A 25425-nucleotide genomic window follows, 5' to 3' on the forward strand; every position below is an offset into this window, starting at 1 on the left:
TGATTGTGTGACATTGACAGTATGCAAGTAGAGATAAAACAGACACTCTAACATAGAGGAAAGGAAGAGGACAGACACACTAAAGTAACTGGAGTAGACTGGAACACATGTTAGTATCCCCTTTCTCAGAACATTGCATGCATTGCTTCTGCTTTGCATGCAACGGAAATACCCACCCTGTGGATGATCCCATCTTCCAAGCACCTGCCTGCACAGTATGTAATGGGAAATTCAGAAAATGACAACAGAGTAATACTTTAGCTTTAAAATGTCAAAATGTATATGAATGTGAGTAAGCTGATGTGCTACTTTCAGTACTTGAAGCAATACTTTTGAACATCTTCATGTAAATAAATAAGTTTTGTTCTCCACCCCCGGTTAAATAACACAGTAGTGATGTGATCTATTCTTAGGTGATGGATTCACGCCAGTACATTGTGATGTAGGCTACTGGTGAGCACCAGGTGTCAGTGGGATTACTTCTGATTAACAGGAAATAATCTATTTAGCAACATTTGGTGCATTTAAAAGAACATAGCCTTAAAAGAAGTCTGAATGGCTGGTACTTCTGTGACTGCATGATCCTGAGTGCATCAGTGATAAGTAAGTATTAGTTTAGTCGTCAGTAACTCCTCAACAGTATCTGGTTTAAATTGATTTTTTTTTAATACAAGAATGAATTATTTCAGGTCTTATGTAAAGAGAATTTATTTCTAATGTCTGGTGCATTCACTTTGATTTCATAATTAAATCTCTGTTGCCACAGCTTCACCTCATCTTCCAAAAGAAATTTTGTTTTCTACAGATTTCAATTACCGGCACAAAAGACTCTCATAATTCCCGTAAGAATGATGAAAAAGTAATTAATTACCACAAGCAAATGTGTCAGTTGTTTGGTATATAACTGGCTTTCCTTCATTTCACTTTGCTTCGGTTTTATGTGACATTGTCTTATACAATATGTTCGGTTCAACTGTGATCTCTAATGAATGTACAGCAAACAGAGAGATGAGCTTTGAAATGTGTTTCCTCTCTGACAATAAAGAACCCAGCAAAAATGTCAGTAAGTTCACATACCCATCAGTATCCTGGTTTTGAGTCATATCCTGGTTTTGATCTTATTCCGGGTATGACTGATTCCATCCTAAACTACGCTACGAAGAATTGGTCTAGTAATAAATTAAAAATGTTTTACTGATCTCTCACTCCAGTGTGGAAATATAGTTATACTATAGAAAATAAGGAAGTGCCTCTGAATTAACTACAAATTACCTAAAATCGAACAATAAATATACAATAAATTGATATTACATCAAAACAACAATGGAACCCTAGTCTATATTTTACCTGATAATAAAATGATTTGGTGGATTAGAAAATTGTATGTTCCATTTTTTAAAAAAATCAATTTTACATCTGCTTCACTTCACAAGAACGTTGTCTGTAAGAGGAAAACTGAGACAATAAAATTTTAAATAAAAAATAAATAAATAAATAAATAAACTTTCAACAGCATTGCCAGCATTCATGGTAACATCAGTCAAGACTGGTTCCAGGAACACTGAAGTGTAATAAAGCAGATTCCTCTAGAGGGAGCCCTCGTCTAACCCTTCCTCAGCCATCCTCTCAAAGGCTGCAGATACTGGATCTCACAGCAGGATGGCTGTAAAAATACAGATTTAAACCACGTACAAAAAAAAAAAGAAAAAAAGAATTATAATGTAACAAAATGTGTAAGCAGCGTAAATGTTTATTAAAGCAGTTCATTTCATTTTTATGCAGCCATTTTGCAGACGAGTGGCAAATACAGTTTATAAGCCTGCAGTGCTTCCAGGGCTAATCTTTTAGATAGCAGTTGTTTTGTTTTTTTTTCATCCTGATGAAGGAACATTTCTGAATACACTCAGGGAGATGAGAAAATGCAAATGTGTGACAATCACCAGAATAGCTGTTTGGCATTACAACACGCACAGCGCTACACCCTTACAGCATAGACAGAGATCAGTGGCACCTGTAAAGTTGTGATGTCTAATGCTACCTCTCATCTATTTTATATTTAACCAAGAGCATGACACAAACAGGGCATAAAGACATAACAGTAGGGAGTGTGGTGTCTGTTGATTCAGTGCATGTGGAAACAGGCCTTCCAGCACTATCAGCACTTACTCACAGGGATATTTTGGGTAAATGTTTCGCAGGCTTGTAGAGGCCTTGATATTGGTGCAGAATTCAAACAAACCTGGATCTTGTAACAAACTGTGATGTCGCTCGTATTCAGCTAGAAAGCAAATAATCTTGGTCAGAATAAAAGCACAGAGCCTCAGAGTGAGGAAAGCTGTTTGAATTCAACTTTTATTTCACCTTGAGAAAACACAAAGAAAAAGTCCAATAATGGTGTCAGGTTAGACTACTGCAGCTTAATAACTGTCATTCTCTTTTTGTAAATGTCCCTGAAAACAATCCATTTGTTCTTGATAGTAATGATGTTTGATGTTCAAAATACTGTATGTAAAATGTATCTTCATTTGCAAAAAGAAAATGGTTCCTATTAGGAACATGTGCCTGTCATGTCTGCACTCCTCACTGTTTCTATCTCTGCTACTCTGCACTGCTCGATTAAAAAAAGCTTTCAAAAGTGAAGATGGAGGAATATGGTGCAAATATTCCCCAGACATTTTGCCAACTTACTCTGATAGCTGACTGTGCACACACAACCTGGGAACGTGTAAGAATCTCTGACAGCTGAAAATTCAGCGAAAGATATTTAAAGTCTTACCGTCTGACTCTCTGCCAGAGTATTTTCAAAGCAGTTTCTGTTCCTGCTATTTGAACTGTTTCAGAGCACACGCCATTGCATCGGTGTCGTTTCCTGTCAGAGTGCCTGTGGCAAGAGTAGTGTGACAGGAAAGCAGTGTCAAAGGCTGTGAAGACTCACAGCCTTAATGATAGTCAGAAATACTGTTGCACTACTACATGAATGTTTTTGCTGCCTGGATCAAATCTCAGTCAGATAAACAACTTGATCTAAAAATCGTAGTAATTCAGTTACTAGGCAACCATATGGAAAAATCTGAAACAATATCTGTTGATAACCAACCACTGAAGCGTTATGTCAAGTGAACTCTGCATAGTGAAGAGCACTGTTGTAGAGTAGTTGTACTAGAACTGCCAAGATGTAATAGTGGATGTCCACATTTTTTTTTAGACTGATGCTCCATGTGAAGTGCATTCTTTTTCTGTGAAATAAGTAGAACGCATTTATAAACTTTAATTTAGGCTGAGAACAGCCAAACATTCAAAATGATAACCTGAAGAAAGTGAGAGAAGTCGGATGTCAAATGGATACCAGTTGGAGCCTTTTGGAAAGAGCATAATGAAAGTGTGAAGTTTTGAAAGACCACACTTCTTTTCCTGACCATGTTGTGCACCGTGTGACCTTACAGTCCATGTGATGTTTGAAGCAATTACACCAATTTATTGTGGAAAGCTGCCTTACAATTAGGCACTTAAACTTCTTAAAGGATTTTGGCTGATTTGTAAACATCATTCATCAATTTATGTTAAACAGTGTTTCCCTCATTCTGGTTGGCAGACGGTTTCCAGATTTCAATTTAAAATACAAGGCATCCACATTCTACTGACAGTCCACCTCATTTTATTAATAAGATGGAAAAACAAAGTAAAAACATGAAATAGAGAACAAACTAAACTAATGTACATAAAACAGTATTTAAACACCAAACCAATGCACTGAAATACGTTTGCCAGAAAGGAAAAAGAAAAAATCAGATTTCATTCAAATATCCATAAAAAACACATTCAGAAAATAAAGGCATGAATTCTTAAAAACTGATACTTCAAACAGATATTTTTGCTTTGCAGGCTTCAGTTGTTTATTGGGGCATAGAATCAAGATCACAAACCATAATCATCTGTTAGGCAGCAGCCTGAAATGAAAGAGCTGAGGCGCAATAAGAAAAGATCTCAGCTCATTACAGCAGACTGTAAATGGCACGTTGAAGGAAATCATATTTGAACCTGTAAGAAAAATATTAAATTCTGTGCAAGTGTGACATTTGTTTTACACAAAAATAAGTTCATATTTGATGAACATACAGTAAAAAGATCAGAAATACACAAACATTATCTTCATGCCAATTAGGAACAATGCGGAATATCCAAACAATCACCTATTTTAGTGTCACATCCAATATTACAGTCTTACACCAAACTCTATTCAGTGTTCAACATGGTTTAAGTATTTTACTAATCCAATATAAAAGCAAAACATTTACAAAAAAAAATGGAGAAAAAAGGAAGAGGTAACAGAGTAGATGTAAAAGGAAGTAAGATGGTAAAGAGAAGGAGGCACACAAACTCAAGACAGAATTTATTAAATCGAAAGTTCAGTTATGGATGAATGATACCAGCTTTCAAATTGTATGAGAATCAAAAATCTAAAACAAAGAAAAAAATCTTTAAAAAATCAAAAACCTTAATTCTGCATGTACATTTCTACCAAATTGCTGCCAGTTTACATTTGTCTTATTTTTCCCTTTATTATGAAGGCGCAGTAGAGGTGTGTGTGAGTAGATCTGACTGAAGATACAAGGATTTGTGAAGCATTGTAAAGACCTTGTAAGGTCTTGTGACCTGCTTGTCTTGGGTGTTACATGCAAGCCAGCATCTGCATCAAGATATTAATGCTTCTCTTTTTGCAATAAGAACTTCAAAACCCTTGGAAAAATAACTTACCTACCTAAGTCTTTGACATTGTGGTGTTCGTGTATTAAGTAAGCCTTGTGTGCTAGCATAGCCTTACACCAGGAGCTCAGAAAAAGGGGCTCCAGCTGAGTGTGCTTATGGAAATAAGAGTCTGGCAGGTGCTTGAGGAGAGCCACACAGTCTCCATCAAACTAAAGTGGAACATGCCCAGTGCAAAGCCACACACCATATCAGTTAGGTGGTGTTTCCCTAGCAGCACCCGTGACATGCCCACCAGAAAGGCCCACAGCACCAACAGGATGCGTAGCGGCACAGCCAGGACCAGGTGGGACAGCAGGAACTTGGAGACCATGGCGGCTCGGCTGGCGTGAGCAGCAGGGAAGGAGTAGAAGTCCATGGCGACGCAGTCCATGAAGCCCGGTGTCATCTCCCAGGGTCCTTTGCGCTTCACCAGTCTCTGGACTCCAGCCACGGTCATGACGTCAAGGATGAGCGCTGTCACAGAAAAAACTGAGTTAGATAATGAAGACTAAGAACTTGTGTTGACATGCTATAATGGGAGGAGTATTAAGATACTTAAGTAGAAATACCAATACAACATCATAAAAATACTTCATTACACTGCTAACAACTCATAGACGTCTGAAATGTGACAGTGGACCCCAAGTAGGTCAATTTATTTGATATTTAAGAGGGATTGAAACCATTGGTTTAATTCATGGATATGCATCATATTTCTTAAGCTTTTCATTTTTTAATATAAAATCTTTATCTGAAAGTAGGGGAGTAAAAAGTGTAATATTCAACAGAAATGTAGTGGAGTAGAAGAGTGAAATTAAGTGAAGTGAAACACTCAAGTCAAGTACAGGCACCTAAAAATTGTACTTTGTTGTATTTTGTACAAATCAGTATTTCAGTAAATGTACATACAGTTTCTTTCCACCACTGGACAAAGCATAGTTATGCAGCAATACCTATTTTTTTTATTTTTTCTAGTCTTCTCCATGGCCACATGTCCTAATTTTGTTTTAAATTGTTGTTTTTTTTATTAGTGGCTCTTCAAAATGAAGCAATGTTTGCTTGTTTACCCTCACTGGAGGTTATGGCCAGCTCAAGACTTGAGTTGTGGGCAGTTAAACCAACAAGTGATTTATTACTCCTCAGATTGGCTCATTTTAAGTTTTTTTCTTTTAGCATATAAACTTTCATGGGGGCAGTGAAATCTCTACAACAGAGCAACTCTACCACTCTGTACTTTGGACTTGAAGAAATTATCAATATATCCTTGCACTACTCCACTGGTAGGTTTTTTTAAGCCATGCTAACAGCAACGTATGGCAATGTTGGCCTGTCGTTCGGTCAGTCCAACACTTTGGTCCAGACTAAAATATCTCAACAACTCTTGGATGGTTTGCCACAATATTTTGAACAGATATTCATGGTTCCAAGATGATTTATCCCTCTGACATTGGTGATGTCCTGACTGTCCCTGTAGCACTGCCATGAGGTTCACATTTGTGGTTTTGAGTGATATATCACAACAATTAATGGATGCACTGTTATGACATTTGGTACACACATGATGTTAGCATTTGTGTTAGCATTTCCCTCAAAGCACCTTTTGGTTGAGTGCAGTCTCACAGAGCTGCTAGCATGGCTGTAGACTCTACAGAACAGATCAATAGTGATAAGAGCAAAATACAGATAATGAACAAATTGTCACGGTGGAACAGTGTGGTTTTATCAGGACTTCTTATATAATGTTGAGAGTCTTCAAACAGAGCAGAGAAAAACTATAGCACTTATATGTCAAATGATATCTTGGTGACCAAGAATAACTGATAAGGCATACAATACTGAGTAAGATTTGCTTTGAGTGCACATACCAGACATTTGCAGGTGCCTTTTATAGCTCCATAGCACTCCCAAAAATACCCCTACCATCGCCATCTTTAACTTCTGTTCAAGTCTGCCATCTTCACACACACTAAACCAACCCTGCACTAAATAACTGTCAGTTTCTCTGACATATCGGTTATGCTGCCCTACTTCTCATTCCACTTGCCCACTTGCCGTCCTAAAGGGACCATTATTTTAAATTCCATTACAGCTCCTTAAAGGCAGGCTAGTGAGGTGCTGTCATTTTCATGGTCAGCGGGAAAAAAAAAATTCAAATACTAAAGGAAGAGACGGTGGAACAAAGGAGAGTTGGGCAGGCCCATAAAAAGTAATAACATAATGAGGCTGGTGCAGTCCCATGGTGCCCTGTGGCAGGCGACTTTTTGAAATTACTTAGGGGAGGCACAAGGTGAGCCAGGCAATGACATATCATATTATCAGCTGTAAGGGCGAGCCTGTCTGTGGTGCCCAGCTGACTCCAGCTGACTGAAGCAACAGTGATGATTCAGTTTGTCTTGGTAGGTTTGTTTGGCATCAACACATCAAATGACCAAAGTCTCCAAGAATGTGGGGATTATTTTTTTAGCAGCTGTTTTCAGGACAGACAGCACAACTGTAGTCATCACAGTGTGATAACACATTTGAAGTCAGCCCCCAGTCAGCCAGCACAGAGTTATTGATCACACAATAACAACAGTTAGTTTTGAGCAGTCTCTCTCCCCCACTAAGTCAGATCCTCAGTGCTGAACTCAGATCGACTGTTCAAGGGGAATCTGCTAAATTGCGAAAGGAAACTCCAAGAAGAGCAACAGGTTAGGGCAGATAACTGATCAGGCTGCCACAAATCAACTAGCATTGTGAAGAAATGACACAATGGCCATTGTGTTTCTCAGTACCAAGCTATGATGGAATACTAACACAATGCTTAATGCTTTCCCTGATCAGTTTCTTCTTTCCCACTGCAGCAAGAATGATACAGCTTAGTCTGTCACTGATTCTGATGGACTCACTGTGGCCTGCAAATCATTTGCAGAAAAAAAGTTCACTGGATGAACCTGCAGACAATTGGTGCCAAATGTACAGTCATATATGGAGTAAAATAATGAGCATAGGCTACAGCCATATCAGGGCAGAGCGCATTGGTGATAAGCAAAGGTCATTTTAAAGGAGGCCGTGATTGGAAGGTTGGAGGTTGGCGGTCCATCTCCGACCTTTTCTACTTTTGCTGCTGTTCTAATTTACTTTTAGTAATGTTTTCAACACTGCAGAGATGATTCAAGTATTTTAAATTCCCTTGTCAGGATGTGTGATTTCTCATCAGTTCATGCAAAACATTTTCTACCTCAAACTAAGGTACTGCACACTTGTCTAGTTACAATGGCAATGCAGAGGTTATGAATTGAGCTCCATGATGTTCACAAACTAGTCACAAATTTAAATTCAATTCAATATGCTGGGCAGGTACCAAAACACTGACGTTTTAGAGGATTTCTTCTGAAAAAGGCTGCCTGCTGTGGCAAAAAGCGACGCTGATAAGAACAGTGACAGAGAACAAGAACAGTAATGTTGTGGGCCAGAAAAGTAGTAAAAAAAAACCCTATGAGTGACTCCTTTCACATACAAGTGGTCACGTGATCTATTTTTAACATAAAAATATTGATCAGAGCTGCTTTAATTAATGAATGAATGAATAATCTTGCAGCCAACACAAGGCAAAGAAGTGCATGCTGGTTAGCCATTTGAAATATAATGCTAAATACGGAGCTATCTGCTCCACAAAGCTTAATGAAAAATTAATGAAAGACAACAGCTGTGTGTGCATGGCCTAATCATGCCTGTTTGTAATTGTCACTATCCATGCAGGCCTCAACTATAGCACAGGGAGCTGGGCATTCAGAACACACCAAACTCTGCCTCATTTATCCTCGCACAACAGCAACAGCAATGTTATTGATATTGTTGCAGTCACATCTGCCTCCTCCCCGTGCAAATCTGTAAATATGAATGGCTTATGCACTGTCTTGAGAATGCTTAATTTGTTGCTGTTGCTCTTTCTGGTCTTCCTCTCTTGTGTCCTCTGTAATTTTGAACCATCCCTTCACTGGTTTCAGAACATCTTGCCAAAGGACTGCAGCTGAAAATTTGCCAACTGGCACATTTACAGAGATGTTGATTAATGCCTGCTGTCCTTAGAAAAAACATGAATGAAATAAAAATGAAATAACAGCATAATTTTTCTAAAGAAGTGACTCTGAACCCTAAATTTTAAGGACAAATCTGATGTTATATGCATTAAAAGACTGCGTTAGCAATCAGCTCACTCTCACACTCAAAGATACTAAAACTGAAAGTACAGTATAAGCCATAAAGACTTTCAGTGTAAGTAAACTGCTCTGTCATTGCTGATATATGTTAAGTTACTTTAAGGGCCTCTTTAACGCACAGGTTGATTAATCAGTGCAAAAAGGACCTTGACACTTTAGCACCATTTTCATGCCTGAATCATCCACAGCAGTTGTTTATATCTCTTCTACTCTTCAAATGGAGTTGCATTATTACAAGCAAACACAAACTCTTTAAGAAGTTGAGTAATTAGGTCACTGGAGGAACTAAGTCATACAGAGAAAGAAAGCAGAAAACACCCCAGTCTGACTACACTGCAGCTGATAAGGGTGGGAACATCCTCTGCACAGTCAAGGTCTGCTTTTGGATCCTCTGACAAATCCAGTTGTCCTATAGATAGTCCCAGTTATTGTGTGGCTACACTTTTTTCTAAACACTATATGGGAAATATTTCTGCACTGCACAGTTCATATGGGCTTTACTGTAGGCTGAACTTAACCAATCCTGACAGACCAGTCTACAGGAAAACAAATCAGAAGCAATAAATATTAATTCCCCACCCATGGTTAAGTATGTTCGTAGATTTTCTCCTGACAGACCTCAACAGACTAAAATGATCCTGGACCAACGCATAATGAACAAGCATTTGGGGTTGAACAATGTTCCAAACACAAAGCAAGTGTGTCCCAAATCCAGAGATTTACTGGCTTCCAATCAGAGCTCAATGTTGCCACAGGCAGGGGATTTGTACTGCTTTTTGGTCAATAATCTGTATGGGGGTCAAGACTCTGCGTGTGTGGGTATGTGCACTTGGCTGCGTGCACCCGTGCACCCACACACACACACCCGCACCCACACCCGCACCCACACACACACACACACACACACACTTGTGAAAAATTCAATTTCATGTCATCTGCTATTTGCTGCAGAAATATGTTGAAATAAAAGTTGTTGTTCTACTGCTTCACGCTGTTATTACCACCAGCAGAGACAGAGCAACAATTCAATACTGGATCCAAAACAACAAGGGTCTTTTTATGTATGGACCCGCGGGACAAAACCTTCTCAAACATGGGCAGTTAACAAGCTTAATGTCTCAATATATTTGGCGGGCCTTGAAATGTTTGCGAATCCGTTCGCTTCTGAATGAGCATTGATCAAAGGCAGCTTGTTTTGCAGCTAAAACTATAAAGCACATCAACCATTGTGTGATGCAACTCAAAAAAGTGCTGCAAAACACAACTTTGGTCAATTGCTGTAATTCCGCAGCAATACTTTGTGAGTGGCTGTATTAGATTGTATTGTATGGCTGCATCATATGCAGTAGTATGTACCTCACACTAAAAACCACAAAAACTAAACAAAAGTTTCATGAGATGATGACGATTGAAAGGTATTTATTGTGGGGCTACTGCACTGGATTGCATTAGACTGTGTAGGACACTTAAAAAGAAACAAAGTGTTGTTCACACACATTTAGAAGTTACGTAAACGCTTATATTTAAACTAATATGTTCTTTGGAAATGTGATTGTATGGTTGGACTATTTGCATGACTGGCACAGTTGACCCATTCCCCAGGTGAGAATAAAGTGGGCACAAGTAAAAGGAAGATTGTGGGTGCAGGTCACTCTAGTGGTTTGGTTCTTGGTGTAAACTTGTTCATACAGCCATGGCGCATGAGGTGTACTTTATGGATTAACTGCATGTTTTGGACAGGCTGGTGAGTGTGATGTGGCATTTACCAAGCAGCAGGTTGACCAGGACCTCTTGTCCAGCCAGAGTGTTACTCCTTGTGAGACACACGATAGTGCCAATGATCCACGTGATGCCGTGCCCTGTGAGCGCTAACAGGGTGACCATGGAGCGGCAGCCTCCCCAGGGAGACGACGTGTAGGCGCACACCCCCATGCGCTTGGACAGACAGATGTCAATGGCGAGGAGGGAATTCATTGCTATCCCCTTGAATGAAGGGTTCAGCTGCATACAGTCTTCCTCTGGCATTCTGCTGGGCTCTCTCCTGTCCTTGCTGCCACTGTCGGTAGGTTCTTCACTCTGCTGGCTTGTTTGGTGCTTGTTTTGACCCGGTCGCCTCACGCTGCCTCGGCTTTCAGAGGGGCCACCGCCGCCGCCGCCACCGCCGCCGCCACTGCTGCTGCTGCCGCTGCTGCCGCGGAGGGGCTGATGATTCAAGGACATAAACTCAGGTCTGCTCAGGACACTGTTTCTCTCCCGTGCCCTGGATCTCACATTGTAACTCGAGGGCATGTTTGGATAGGGCCAAGTTCGCCTCTGTGGGTGCAATAACCGATTGTCAATCTCCGGAAGATAATTCAAGTGGTGCGAGTTCACCACGGCAGTGAAATGTCCCAGGATAAACCCCCACCATGCACCAGTCCTCCCCCTCCTGTGGCCTTAATAGATATATTTAGACCCACTGGAATGTGCGGTGGCCATGCTGTTTATACCATGCGGACAGGGAGAGTGTACTGAATGGCATTTGCCTCGGCCAATCCAGAGAAACCCGATCTACAGCATGGAGATATAATAACAACATGCGTATCTTGTTACGGCACAGCGCTACCAAGCTAACAGGTACCTCTGAGAAAGACAGGCTCAGTGTAGAAAAAGGTGCAAGAAATACGCAAGACACGGTGTTGTCATCTTACCCGGCGAAGGGATGAAGAGCTATGAACCACACAGCATCACTCTAAATCTCCCCTGCAGTCTCCACAACACCTCTGATATCCTGGCAGCGAGGAGAGGGGACTCTAGTCCTATAGCTATAAGGCAATGCAGGCAAAACCTGAAGAAGTTAAGAGTCAGGCAAAAATCACCAACAAAGGGTGAAGACAAGGCGGCGCTGCCAGTGAAGCCTCCGTACGGATTTGACGTAGTTTACGCACAGTCCAGATTCAGCCTCTGCGGTGCGCTGTGCTGCGGAGCGGAGTTCTCCAAGGTGCTTAAACAGACAGCGGCGGGACAGTGGAGCTCTTCATCATGATGGAGACAGAGGCAGGATTTTCAAATATCCTACCACTGTGCGACCAAATAAAAAATCACACAAACAAGAGAGCAAGTGAATGAATGAATGTGTTGTGATTGAATAAAATATGACTGTCAAACCACAGACCATATTGATTATTGATTACACTGATCACACCTGCCCCCGAAACCTCTTCGCACAGTAAATTAATAATAAATAAATAAATAAATAAATCTTAATGTTAAGTCGTATTGCCAAAACTGCATTTACAGTTGAATATTACAATGTAAGAAGTCTAAAGAAAATCAAACAGATAATTAAACACATGTTAAGCCATTATTAAGAAATTAATATTAAGTAATAATTTATATCAAAATTAAAAACCTGTAGTAAAGAATATTATATAGGCCACTGGCCGATAATACTGATAGCCAATGCTATTAGACTATTGTTATTTGAACGTGCATGTGCACAAGTCAGTTTTTTGAATGCTGAATTAGAACAGAAGCCAACCATCTCCTACCCTCTAAACATTTACACGGCAGCTCAAACAATGTGCTCTGAAACGATATACCGCAGCCTCACACAAACATTACTGCCTACATTTCCCAGCATGCTCGCAGCTCGGGGCGGAAGTGTCGTGTCAAAGATACTTATAGAGCTGCTTCCCAGGCAGCTGAAATAGACCAATGCGTAGCGGGGTGAACCTGCCGTGGCAGCGATGGGACGAGCTCGGAGAAATGACAGCCTGTGCAGGAATTTAGGCTGAACTGCATCCCATCACAGAGAGGACCGCGCGGCTGCCGGCTCGCTCGCCCTGTGTGTGACTATGTGCTGGCAGATCTCCATAGAGAGCCGCTATGTTGTTTTTTCATATTTATTTATTTTTAAATGTTTAGAATGGATCCGGTGAAATGGGTGCTAAAGTTGACCCGGCGGTGTCCTCTGGATGTTACGGTGCTCGACTAGATCTCAGTGCTTGTGGAAATGCTACCTCTCCCTGTGGGACGGTGAAATAATAATTTTTCGGCGATAGACTTGGGGGAGAAATAACGGGAGCCGGCGTGAGGGAGATAAAGGAATTACCTCTCTGACCGAGGAACTGTGAGAGCCCCTGTTCACTCTGAATTTTCTCCAGGATTTCGCCCTGCTGAAAACACTGGAGACTTTCCAGTGAACTGTTTTATAGGTAGACTTCTTCTTTTTCTTCTTCTTTTTTTTTTTGCATGTTGTTTTTTGTCGGTTAAAAATAGACCACAATTCATGCAGTTGCACAACATGAACCTTTAATCCACACATGTTGTATTGACGTAAAATATAACGTCCAGAAACGCTGATGAATCGTTAATTACACTTTTTTTTCTTTCTTTTTTTTTTTTTTTACATTGAGGCTGTTGCGGATTAAATGCACACTAGGCAGCTCTACTCAATGTGAGCGTCACATCTGACCTGCCATTTGTCGTTAATAACTGTCCGGCTTACCATTTTTTCAAGTAAGATTTGTCACCAGCTGGATGTCTATAGAGCTTTAACCATTAGATGATAGTCCGGGGATTAGCCTCTAATGAAATAAAGAATCACACAAAAGACAATACGACACTAAGAGGTAACACTAGTAGTTTTTGTTAATTATTTAGCTCATAATTAACCTGAACCTTTTACGCGCAACTTTCCAATGGATGCATGTTTGCCAGATGGTCAAGTCTTTTTGCAATAGAGCACATTTAAGAGGCAATGGCTTGTATCTTGACAGCATGAAAACATCAATGCACGGATAAGGAACGGTATTGCACCTGCGCTTGTTTGCTGAAGTTGGGTTTACGCACCGGAAAGCATGCGCTCTACGAATACAAAGACTTTCTAAGCCGGTCTTCTTCTTCTTCCTCTTCTTTTCTGAAGTAGTTTTGGATCAGAGATGCATGGCTTTTTTATGAGACAGTCCTCTGTACATAAACACTTTCCATTCTGGTAAGCTTTTCTTTTTTTTTTTTTTTTGGTTGAGGGAAACATGATGAGGATCCAACTGTGGTGATTTTCTTGCTGTTTCCATGCGTCTTTCTTCTCCCCCAGACCTCTGGACGTTGTTGTGGATTGTGTTGCTGTTTAATGCAATGGGCTGTATCCAGAGTATCAGGTGTAAGCCCAAGAGTTTCCGAGACAGTATCATCGTCCTGGAGGTGAATACTTGCATCGATAACAACCCCACCAGCATCGACGAATCAAACAGCGTGGTCCTGCGCTACCGGACACCGCACTTCCGAGCTCATGCCCAGGTCCTGGTGCCGCCAGTGGCCGGGCAAGAGACATGGACCATCGGCTGGATTCAAGCGTGTAATCACATGGAGTTCTACAATACTTATGGAAACAAAGGGATGTGAGTATCATGGGCCCTTTTTACTGTATGTAAAGACTTTGATCATCATTGTTAGGTGATGAGCATGTGTTGAGAACATTAGGTTTAGACTCCCCAGAGGTTTAATGTTTGAAGTACTGAACCCCAACGCTGGAATGAAGCCCTTTGATACTCTCTATGAAGTAACATACAAGTAAAAAAAGTTTTGCCTAAAAATTACTCATCATATTTTTATGTTAGCCTCTGAGTTTTTTACTGGAATCATTCAGGCTATCATCTTAATTCTCGCATACATGTATTAAACCTGCAACTAACAATTAGTATCTGCCAATTAGTTTCCTATTAACCAATTAATGTTGGGATACAAACGTCAAAAACGTGGAAAAATGCCATTAACGACTTCACAGAGCCCAGAGTGACATCCCTACATGGGTTGTTCAATCTGAGTTTACGGTCTAAAATGGCAACGAGCAAGCAGCAATGCCTGCCATTTGAGAGGAAATATTACATGATTGTTTACCAAAAAAGTTGTCCGTTAAGTTAAAGTTGCTAAACTAATAGTTCAAAGCTAGCTAACACTTTTAAGAATATGTTATATATACCATCCAACGCTGTTTGAAACAGCATTTAAAAAGTGCTTTATCTAAAAATTATGGAGAATACAAGTTTGAATTTTAAGCCTCCTATAGTTGCTGATATTCGGCTATGCAGATAAAAAATTTAGCCAGTGTCACCTCAAGGAAAAGAAACCTAATCTTAAGTAAATTAGCCACTTATTTCCAAATAAAGAATCGTTTCAAAGAGTCAGTTCCAACCAGCAAAAGAGAAGCTTTATATCAGCGTACTTTCCTGGGCTGGATTGTGAGAGTGTTGGAGTTCCTGTTTTTTGTATTGCATGTAATGCTAAAATGACTCTAAAGTGGAAATATTATTGAGTAGTGAAACTTGGTTGCATTTGGGTTTCCCAGCATCACTGTGTGCTGTGTATGCAAAATATTAGGCATTAACATCTGTTGTTAGGAAGATAATATTTTCAGAGAACGAAGATAAATGGACTTGTCTGTAAGTGCACTTTAATTCAATCAGCAGCTCAGCTGTCTGCAGCATGTGGGCCTGTGGCTGCAGGCTACAAAGTACTTCAAAACCTGACAGATATGGGAGTAGGACATTGTGATGGAAAATAATTGCTATGACCTGTCAGATCACTCCCGCTTGTCAATACAGTTATTTTGCATCAGTGGTTAAATACAAACACCAACAAATGCAGCTTTAAAAAAGGCTCATAACACTGAGTGATAGTTAACTGGTCTGTTTCACTTTCTCTGTTGCTTTCTTTTCCTACATACATATGTTATACAAGTTGCATATCTTATATCCCGTAGTGGGCAAACCACAAGCCGACGTGCACCCAGAATAAGCTTTATCTGTAGGCACTGCAGCAAAGGATGTTAGAGTTCTGCACGTCTAAGATTAGAGACCCAGTCCCCTCCCCTACACCCCCACCCCTTTACGGCCCCACATATGTGTGTGTGTGTGTGTGTGTGTGTCGGTGTGAGAGAGAGGGTGAGAAGTTGAGAAAGTGAGAGAACCCCCAAAAGTCCAGTCTGATCGATGTGTTTGGTAAAATGCATTTGTGTTTACAGTCGTTGCCCCTTTCATCCAAGCTGCACTATTGTATTGTGAATATTTACTCTTTTAGCTTGCTGAAATTGAATTGTTATGCTCTTCTGTCTTTGTAGTTAATGATGACTAACACAGAAAAACATCCAATCATGAAACATAATATAAACAAAAAGGCAGAGTAGCTCCCCATTTTGAAGCCTAAAACTTAGAACTGGACACGGTCACTAATTTCTAGTCTACTGTACTTGACTGTGCTCACAGTAGAAGAAACAGAGAGTCAATATAATGCATTTCTTCTAATTTTATCAGTTGTGAAAGATTTAAGGTTGTAACTAATGAATATTTTAATTTTTCGATTAGTTTGCTGATCTTTTTTTCTTCTTCTAATTAATCAATTAGTCTATAAAGTGTTTCTAAATTGTACTAAACATGTCTTTCTTCATCAACCAGGAGTACAAAACCAAAAGATATTCAGTTTACTATGATATAAAACAGAGAAAAGCCAAAAATCCGAGCTGGAACCAGCAAATAGTGGCCGATTAATTTTCTAATAACTAATCATTACAGCTCTAAAGAGATTCTTTTAAAGATCTCACGAAGTACTAACAATCCAAAATAACTCAAACTCATCACTTTAAATGTCTTAAATTCTGAAATTACAAAAGCTGCTTCAAAAGGGTCACATTAGCTTAAATGCCGCTGAGCAGAATTTGTCAGCTATTAAAGAGCAATGGTAAGAAGCACTTTCACATATGATAATGTGCTTTACGGCTAAATGAGACAACTGACATAGTTCTACTGGCAGGAAATGCCCAAATTACAGCAACCAAACATAAAATGAAGAGATTCTCAAAAATCATGTCAGCATTATGGTGGATGCAGACAAACCACAGTGACAAAGAAGAAGAGTGATCTCAAGTTGGAAATAACCAACATGGACGTAACAGATACAGTTTATATATAGTACTACACTGTATATAGGGGTGTTGGAATGCACCCACCCACCTTTGTAAAAGTGTTTGCACAGGCAACTCCCCTCTTCATGCTGTGTTTACATTATTTTGTCTGCCCCTGTAGCTCACGCGCTCTACAATGTATTTCATACATTATCATATTCAATTCTTAAAGTCATTAAAATGTTCTTCCTAGCAAAGGCAGATAATGACAGAACTTCACGAGTGCATCAAGGCCATTTATTCTTGATGTTCATTTTTGAAGTCACTCTTAGGATGCAAGAGATGAGGCTGTTCTCGCTGCTGCTGATACTCTCATACTAAGTAGTTTCTTTGATGGTAATAAAACTTAAGTGTGCCGTAATCAGACAGAACAGATGAGGATGGTAATGTGGATGATTTCTCGGGTGGCTTTGGATGATGTGCTCAGGATTCTGGACACATTCATCGTATCCCCTCCCGCCCCTGTCTTTTAGAGCAGCTTCACAGAGGTACAGTTTTTTAGGTTTGGACAGTATGTGTGTATTTATAAAAAGGCATGCACACATGTTGATGCACATACCAATGTGTGTTGTCATTAGGTGAAGCCTGCTGTGTTGCCGTAAAAATTTAAAGGTGCCAAAAATAAAAACTTAGTAGGGCAGTGTGGTAATGTTGTAGTCTGTACACACAAAAAAATCACTGGTGGTGGGGATAAAGCAAGCTGTAATTGGGTAACTGATTGCATTGGCACCTTATTTCTTCACTTGTACTTGAAACTTGATATAATCTCTTGAGTCTTTATTATGCCTTATCAACAGAATTTTGTTACTCCGAACCACTTGCCCTTAACATGCAAATGAATATGGCAACACAGCTGCAGAGACAGGAAATAAGCTGTTTCCACATTGCTTCTGCTTCTGTCATGATCAAACTCTCTCAGTAGGACACACCATTTCTCAACAGAGCTGTTTGCAAACTTCTAACAACCCTTTGTGTAGTTAACAGGCCTAAGGCTTTAATATTTAAAATATCACATATTGTTTTTGGCTTAAGATGATATTGCCTTAGTTAATTGTTTGCTAAAGAGCTCTCAGTTTTGATGTGTAGAGCACAGGGCTTATTGTAACTGGAGGTTAAAGTCATAGGTGAACAGGAAATTGTTGCAACCATGTATTACAGCAGTGGCTCCCAGCCTTTTTATTGGCCTTCAGATTAACTCAGGTTCAACACCATCATGTTCCTGATATGGTCAATTTAGTTACAATATTACTTAACTACATAAAACATATAACACAAACTTATTTTTCCATACAATTGAACTGTCAGCGTTTAAGTTGATTTGGTCACATTTGCATTCGTACTACTAGTGGCAGAAGCTATAGATTTTTCTTCGAATATTCCTCCATTACTTTAGTTTAACTGTTTCAACTGTTTATTAGTTACTTTTAGGTATCTACTTTAGCAATTCATCCATTACTTTTAACTATTTCACTATCTATGTCATCTATGTAGCCACTAATTTTAGCTTATTATTATTATATTCTAAGCCATTTCACAGTTTATCTGTTACTTTCAGCTCTATTTCAACCATTTATCAATTACTCAGCTGACTCAATATGTGGATATATACTTATTGTTTTAAATTTAGTTTCAATTTTTTTCTGCAACTGCAGAAGTACCCCCTTGCTGGGAATCACTGTACTAGGGTGCATTCAACATTTACAATAACTGACATCCTTAGGAGACACGTTTTCTTTTTTTTTTTTTAAAGAAGTGAATCATTTTTAACATCTCTGTGGTTCTGTCACAAATACTCTCACCACATGCTGCAGACCATTTGGCCTGTCAAACAGGAAGTGAGCCATATCTCTGCATTGTTTTCCCCATTCATGATCAAAGTTATTCAATGGGTGTGTGCAGTCTACTCTTCTTTTCCATTTACACTTACTGCTTTGTTTTGGCTTTGATGCAGTTTTTTTTTTTTTTTCCATGACAATTTCAGAGCAATTCATGTACAGGACCAAGTCTCAGTTTTCCTACCAAACAAACTGACATTTAGGTGTTTAACTTTTGATGGAAAATACCACCTAATGAAGGAAAATAATTACATGTTTATGAGTACAATGTGCTTGTAAGGCCATATTGTCTATACAGTTAAAAGCTGGATATTGCTATCAAGCTGTTTTTTTTAAGTATTGGAGTTACCTGAGTTTATGCCACTGACAGAATGGATTGCTGCAAATTGTTTTGGAGGCATTGGTTGAGAGGATTAAGTGATTTTTCAGAGAAAAAAAAAACAAAAGTACATATGCATACACGTGCACACGTGCACACACACACACACACACACACACACACACACACACGGGCCAGCTGATATCATGCCTGACATGCTAATCTCGCCCCCTGGGTGAATGCATAAATCACAATGTGAGGCCAGGCCAAGCAGACAGTAAGTCATGTGGCTGTGATCACACTGTTATCTCCTCTGTTCTGCTGGTCCTCAGCTTCAGGGAAAAAAAGGTAATCTTTTTCCTGCTGCAGGCAGAAAATCAATATGTGGACAGACTAGAGGTACCAGGTCACTTAAGCCGTTCAGCGTCGCCCGCTGTGTGTGTCACAATATTTTATAGCTGTATTGTATTTTTCCTCAGCTGTTTAAAATTTGGTGGAAAGAGCCAACTGTGAGGCTTTGAATGAACTTCTTGCATCTGTCATGTGTTTTTGGACAGACAGTGATATATCAGGAGGGAGATTACCGAGATGCAAATGCACAGATATTTATACAGAAAGCATTAGACGGGAGAGCTTTTTACACGAGGAATCCTGTGGTATGGTTTATTGTGTCAGAGCTAAACCTTCAGGATAATTCAAGTTTATTACAACTTGGGTCTTATTTTTGTAGTTTTTAAAAAAATTTGTGTTGGTATCACTAAAAAGAAGTAAGACAGGTCAAGGCACATATAAGGTATTTGGAAAAGAAAAGAGAACATCCATGCCAGTTTACAGAGAGCTTCCTGGTTCAATTAATAAAATGTTATTGTAACATGATCATAACTATGACCAAAAGATCCAAGTTGTGATAACTTCCAATTATCCTTTAATCTCATCAACTACATAATGGCTATGAGCTCTATTTCTGATGATTCCTGTCAACTTCCAGGTCGAGTTGGGAGCTCCCCGACCTGCGTGACGGCAAGATCCAAGCCATCAGTGACTCGGATGGCGTCAACTACCCATGGTACGGCAACACCACAGAGACCTGCACTATCGTAGGCCCCACCAAGAAGGACAGCAAGTTCACCGTCAGTATGAACGACAATTTCTACCCCAGTGTGACCTGGGGCGTGCCGGTCAGTGACAGCAATGTGCCTCAGCTTAGCAGCATCCACCGCGACCAGAGCTTTACGACCTGGCTGGTGGCGATCAACCAGGCCACCTCAGAGACACTCGTCCTGCAGACAATCCGCTGGAGGATGCGGCTTCACATCAAAGTGGACCCAGAAAAGCCTCTGGGTCACAGGGCCATTCTGAACGAGCCCGTGGCCCAGGAACAGCCCCAAATCCTGGGCAAGAATGAGCCCATCCCCGCTAACGCCATGGTCAAGCCCAATGCCAATGACGCCCAGGTGCTGATGTGGCGGCCAAAGAATGGTGACCCCGTGGTGGTCATCCCACCCAAATACTGACCTGTTTCACTGACCAGACTGGCCTTGGATACTTTAACAGTATCATCTCTTATTTGTTCTCTTTCTTTCGTTCCTGCTCTTCACCAGCTCTCACTGCTTTAACCTTTCTTTGACATACGTTTTCTTCCATTTTTGCCTCCTTACTCTCCTCTCTTACATTTTAAAACTACTCAGAGAGAAAAACAGACAGAGACAAACGAAACCAGCTCTGAAAAAAAAAAAAAAAAAAAAAAAAAAAAAGACCAGCTGTTGCTATGAGGGCGGAGGCTAGTTAAACATACAGTACTTTTAAAACTGGAGTGAACAAACTGCAACCATTCTACCTTCAAACTGGGTCGGGCCTCACTGTGCTAAATGAAGTCATTGCAAAAATAATAAACAAGGGTATTTCTTTGTTTAGTTTTTTTAATTTTATATTTTATATTTTGGCTCTTTAGGTCGAGTGATACGAGGTTTGTGAGTGTGGGTGGAGTATTTACATGACCATGTCTGCTACTACATGGATATGCACAAATGTTGTGTACATATACAGTGTTTTTATTCATGGGTTTGGAGAGAGTGCATTTTATTTTGTTTGTTGTTGTTGTTGTCGTCGTTGTCATGTGCTTTACATGGCAAATTGCATTGGGTGACATACTAGATTTTAGTTTATTTTGTTTTTAAAACATGCAAGACATTCAATCCATGCTGCCTTAAGTTTACATTGCTTTCCACTGCAAACTTTTTAGCCTTAAACAAAGTGCAATGCAGTATTTTGCTCATTTGTCCCCTCTCTTCCAGACTGTTGTTGCTGGCATGTGTGGGTTTAGGACATGAGTGACACCACAGAAGAAGAACTGGGTCTGAAATTTACGCTTTTTTTTAATGTTCAGTTGCATTTACTTGACAAATGTATTGTCTCACAAGTACAACCAGTATTATGTGTAGACACAGTTATACAACCAGGCTAACTAGTTGTGTTTCAAGTGCATTATGCAACAGAAGAGATGCTCTGTGCGGACGGACATACAGAGACCAGTTGAGCCAACCCTTGTCAATAGCACTAAACACATGAAACTCTACTTCCAACAACAACTTGAGCAAAAGGTACTCAAAAGCAAAGTTAACCTCATTTCATTAACTTTATTCTATTTAATGGCGGCCGTAGCATTCGACGTCAGAAGTTTGTCAAGTTTTCCTTTCTCTGTATCACTTCATCTCAGGGCCCCTCTTGCACTTCCTTCCCTTCTCTTTTGACATCCATCCTGTCTTGCCTACTCTGTCTTGCCACAGTGAGCAAGTGTTTGCGTTGCTCACGTTGAACAATCAATACTTTAAATTAATAAGCAGTCAGACAAGGGAAATAACTTTTAATAACTGGAGTACAAGAACAGCAGGATACCTATGCCCTAATTTTTGTCATCCACTCATCTGACACACTCACTCATCATTACACATTGTATTTATTGTTGTTGCCTTCCTTTAAATCATTAACATCCACTTTCTTCTATATTTAATTTCTACAATATTTAATTCCTCCTCTCACCCCTCTCCCCTGCCTTCCCCTCTTCTTTCTCTCACTTTTTATCTGTTGTCGAGGCTGAAAAGCAGAGCAGGAGGCATGCAAGTTTGATCCCAACTGCTCGGTTGGCATATAGATGACCCACTTCCCTGCTTTGCCAGTTGTAGCTCCTGCTGCAGAAATGTGGGGCTCGTCTCTTTATTTTACCGCCAGCAAATGTGAGACCGAGACACACACACACGCATAAACAAACAGCTCTGGTCAGCTAAATACCAACATTAAATGAAATAATGCCCATTTAAATGTTAATCTTTGAGCATGGCTTCAGCCGCAAAAATGAAAACTCTTTTTTTTTTTAAATCTGTTAATGAGCTCTGTGAGTTTGTTCTGTTAATGGCCAGTTTTTTCAGAGGCTTTCAGAGCTTTGTAATTTACAGAAGCTACAAACATTTTTGCAAGTTCACTGTGCTCACCAAGTCCCTGTGTTTTGCCTCCAACCAAAGAAAAAAGAAAAAAAAAAATTTGCATGCAAGTCTGATCTGCTCATGTATTTCACAAAGATTTGTAGGCTGCTGTTTCAGTGTATTAGCATCTCTTTACTACTGACTGAACAAAGCATTCACCCTTCACACTTGGTTCAGATCACATTTCTTTGTGTCTTTTAGGATATTCTGTCTGTTTTACCATTACAACAAAGAATTATTGTGTGGCTTAACTCGGCAGAGCCTGCATGTGGTTTTAAGATTTTTACCAAAACCTTAAAGAAATATTCAACATTTTGGGAAATATGCTTATTTTCTCTCTTGCTGAGGGTTAGAAAAGAAGATTAATACCATTCTCACATCTCTCTGAAGATAACAATATTGTATCGTCCAAAACGTTTAAACATTTACTTGTGAAATGGTTTCCAGTTTAAATCTAATGGTATGCTAGTTCACTAGAATGACAGCCTTACTTTCTCTGGAGAATTAGCTAGCAAAAGGCTCCGTTGATATTAGAATTACATTGTAAGCCCATACATGGCTTTATCAGACACCGCTGCTCAACTCGGTTCATTCGTAACCGCGATGGCCTCTGCCCTGGGCCGAGTCCCAGGGTGTCGTAGTGATGGGAGAAGGAGAAGAGAAGTAAGAGGCTAGTTGGGTGACTGCCGTCATAATTAGATCTGCAGTGACACACTTACATGCCCTAGATGGACTGAACTGTGCCGAGTCGTGCTGTGGACGCAAGGGCCAGCTAGAGTCATGGGTGAGGTTTAAGTGAGGTCAAATAGCAAAGGTCAGGGGTGGCAACGTGTCCATGTGAGAGGAGCCACCACATTCCTAAACTAAACTGTGGACAGTCGAGTGGCCATGAGGGGAATAAATATGAAGGTGACAACAAACTGAATCCATTTAGAAAAACTGGGGCTCATGTTAAGAACTCAATGACCTTTCACTTGACCTAGCGTGGGGACACGTTTGTAGCGTGGACTGCCTCGTAATGTCTTACGATGACCTGCGGGAACCGTGGCTAGTATTCAAGCCGGACTACATGTAATGTAATTAAACCTTGACACGCAGAGGCCCGCAAGGTGTGTGTGTGCATGTGTGCGTGTGTGTTGTCATGTCTGTGTTAAATCCCATTGGAGGGATTTAGGGAGGATGAGGAGTTTCACTGATGCACTTCTGCTGTTGTTGAGTCATGATTCTCTCTCTCACACACACACACACACACGTGCGCATGCGCACACACACAAACACACACACAAACAAACACAAACACACACACACACACACACACACACACACACACACACACACACACACACACACACACTGCAGGAAAGGTTACGCCCTTGTCATAAAACAGGGACAGAGCTTGCCCTCACAAACATACACACACACAAACACCCTAAGGGGAAAGGAGCAGGCCTGGTGTGGTATCTGATTGTCACAGCAGTGTCACATTGGCAGTGTGAACTCATTTATCAGCCATGCACGTGGACCGTCTGAACACATGCTACGAAGCCATATGCACAGACACACCTTTCTACTAACAAACAGAAAATTATATATGTATCTCTTTTGTTGATAAACGAGAGCAATGACATTTTTATATGAAAAAAGAAATTGAAGTACTGAAGTCACTGAGTCGGTGCCTGTCAACTATCAACGGCGTTTGATGTTAGGAAAAGGGCACTAATTGTCTTCTCGGTGTGTGTCTGAATCTGTTGACTTTGTGTTAATGATGTGTATTTTATTTTCGCAACGCAGACAGACTGCATAAATGCTTTATGTGCTTCCTTAGCTAAGCCACAGAAAAACAAAACTGCACGTTGTTTGTTTGCTGTATGGAGGACAAAGAGTGCCAAAATTGGACAAAGCCAAATCTATGCAGTATAATATTGTTAATTCAAAAACCTCTTGGCACTTAATAACAGGCCTGTTTTCAGTTTGTTTTTGATAATTCAATTAGCATATTTGTATTTCCAGAGAAACATCACAAATGCAAACGTAGCCATGTGGGACATTATTTGTTGTAGTGTTTTGTGCTCGTACGGCTGTGCCAAGCGATCAAAAGCCTCCTCTCCTAAACCCACACCAACACAGATCTTCTGAGGGCTGCTACCTTTGCTTCAGCTCCTTATGGAGTTATTTAACCCTCCTTGAGACATCCCTTTTTTATACCAATAAAACATCCCAACTTCACACTCAGGACCATCTGCCTTCATTTCCTGGCTTTTACTATTGGTTTTATCCTGTGAAAAAGAAAAATTGATGTTCCACATGTCGGGTTCATGTTGCTGTTCTCCTCATTTTCAGAAATAAAATAACATAATACAGTGTTATAATACAACCCCAAATGTAGTACATACAATACTATGAGCAACTGTGTATGTTTCTCATTTTGTTTGGTTTGTTGTCTGGAAATACAGCACTGAAATAGTTAAAGCAGTATGTGTTCTTGTGTTCAGCTTTGACTTTTACACCAATACTTGAAAATGGGTCAGTTCTGGCAGATATTTAAAACTGTGAAAATGCACAACATTGGGGAAACAACCCCTGAAAAAATATATAAAAAAGGTTTTTTTCATGAATGAATAAAATGTACAAATGTTACATGTCTTCTGTCTTTTTCTTTTCAGCTTAATTATGGACATATGTACATACTTTTCTGAGTTAAAGTCATATATGTTCACAGTTAATATTATCAGGTTATTTTTAAAGTCTTGGAATATATTTCCATTCATAAGTGAAATGTTTTTTTTTTTTTTTAATCAGTATAGCCCGCTGTATTGGTCTGAGTCCAAACTGAAACCAACGAGTTTCCTTTGCTGTCTGGTAGATACACATCACATTTCCTCCCTTAACGTACTGTATGTATCTA

At 39.9% G+C, this 25425-nt stretch overlaps 2 protein-coding genes across 10 annotated transcripts; one reads left to right on the forward strand and one right to left on the reverse strand.

Annotated features, from left to right (window-relative positions):
* Positions 1-3638: 3638 nt before the first annotated feature.
* Positions 3639-12111, reverse strand: LOC111664782 (inactive phospholipid phosphatase 7-like). Of its 3 annotated transcripts, none has more exons than XM_023419534.2 (3): positions 11639-12111; positions 10715-11261; positions 3639-5220 (listed from the first exon to the last, which is right to left on the reverse strand). In XM_023419534.2, the coding sequence occupies exons 2-3, from the start codon at positions 11235-11237 to the stop codon at positions 4832-4834; spliced, it is 912 nt and encodes a 303-aa protein (XP_023275302.1). In that variant the 5' UTR covers positions 11238-11261; positions 11639-12111; the 3' UTR covers positions 3639-4831. The 3 variants fall into 3 exon arrangements, with proteins under 3 accessions (XP_023275302.1, XP_023275301.1, XP_023275300.1); XM_023419533.2 differs by having other exon boundaries at positions 10715-11498; XM_023419532.2 differs by having other exon boundaries at positions 10715-12111.
* Positions 12112-12635: 524 nt separating this feature from the next.
* fam78ab (family with sequence similarity 78 member Ab) lies at positions 12636-25157 on the forward strand. Of its 7 annotated transcripts, none has more exons than XM_087177456.1 (4): positions 12637-13144; positions 13855-13923; positions 14026-14329; positions 20030-25157. In XM_087177456.1, exons 3-4 carry the CDS (start codon positions 14067-14069, stop codon positions 20553-20555), a joined length of 789 nt encoding a protein of 262 aa, XP_087033582.1. In that variant the 5' UTR covers positions 12637-13144; positions 13855-13923; positions 14026-14066; the 3' UTR covers positions 20556-25157. The 7 variants fall into 7 exon arrangements, with proteins under 7 accessions (XP_087033578.1, XP_087033580.1, XP_087033579.1 ...); XM_087177455.1 differs by having other exon boundaries at positions 13858-13923; XM_087177452.1 differs by having other exon boundaries at positions 12636-13144; positions 13709-14329.
* The last annotated feature ends 268 nt before the right edge of the window (positions 25158-25425 follow it).

Source organism: Seriola lalandi, unplaced genomic scaffold (assembly GCF_002814215.2).
Source record: "Seriola lalandi dorsalis isolate HSWRI2012SDOR001 ecotype SW California unplaced genomic scaffold, Sedor1 jcf7180002054606, whole genome shotgun sequence".
Taxonomy (NCBI): domain Eukaryota; kingdom Metazoa; phylum Chordata; class Actinopteri; order Carangiformes; family Carangidae; genus Seriola; species Seriola lalandi.

Bases quoted from the DNA above. Each gene is read 5' to 3' on its own strand.
- LOC111664782 (XM_023419534.2), bottom strand. From the start codon at position 11,237: ATGCCCTCGAGTTACAATGTGAGATCCAGGGCACGGGAGAGAAACAGT. The intron at 5,221-10,714 runs GTAAATGCCACA...TTTCTGTGACAG, and splicing joins CCTGGTCAACCTGCTGCTTG to CGCTCATCCTTGACGTCATG.
- fam78ab (XM_087177451.1), top strand. From the start codon at position 14,004: ATGCGTCTTTCTTCTCCCCCAGACCTCTGGACGTTGTTGTGGATTGTG. The intron at 14,330-20,029 runs GTGAGTATCATG...GTCAACTTCCAG, and splicing joins ACTTATGGAAACAAAGGGAT to GTCGAGTTGGGAGCTCCCCG.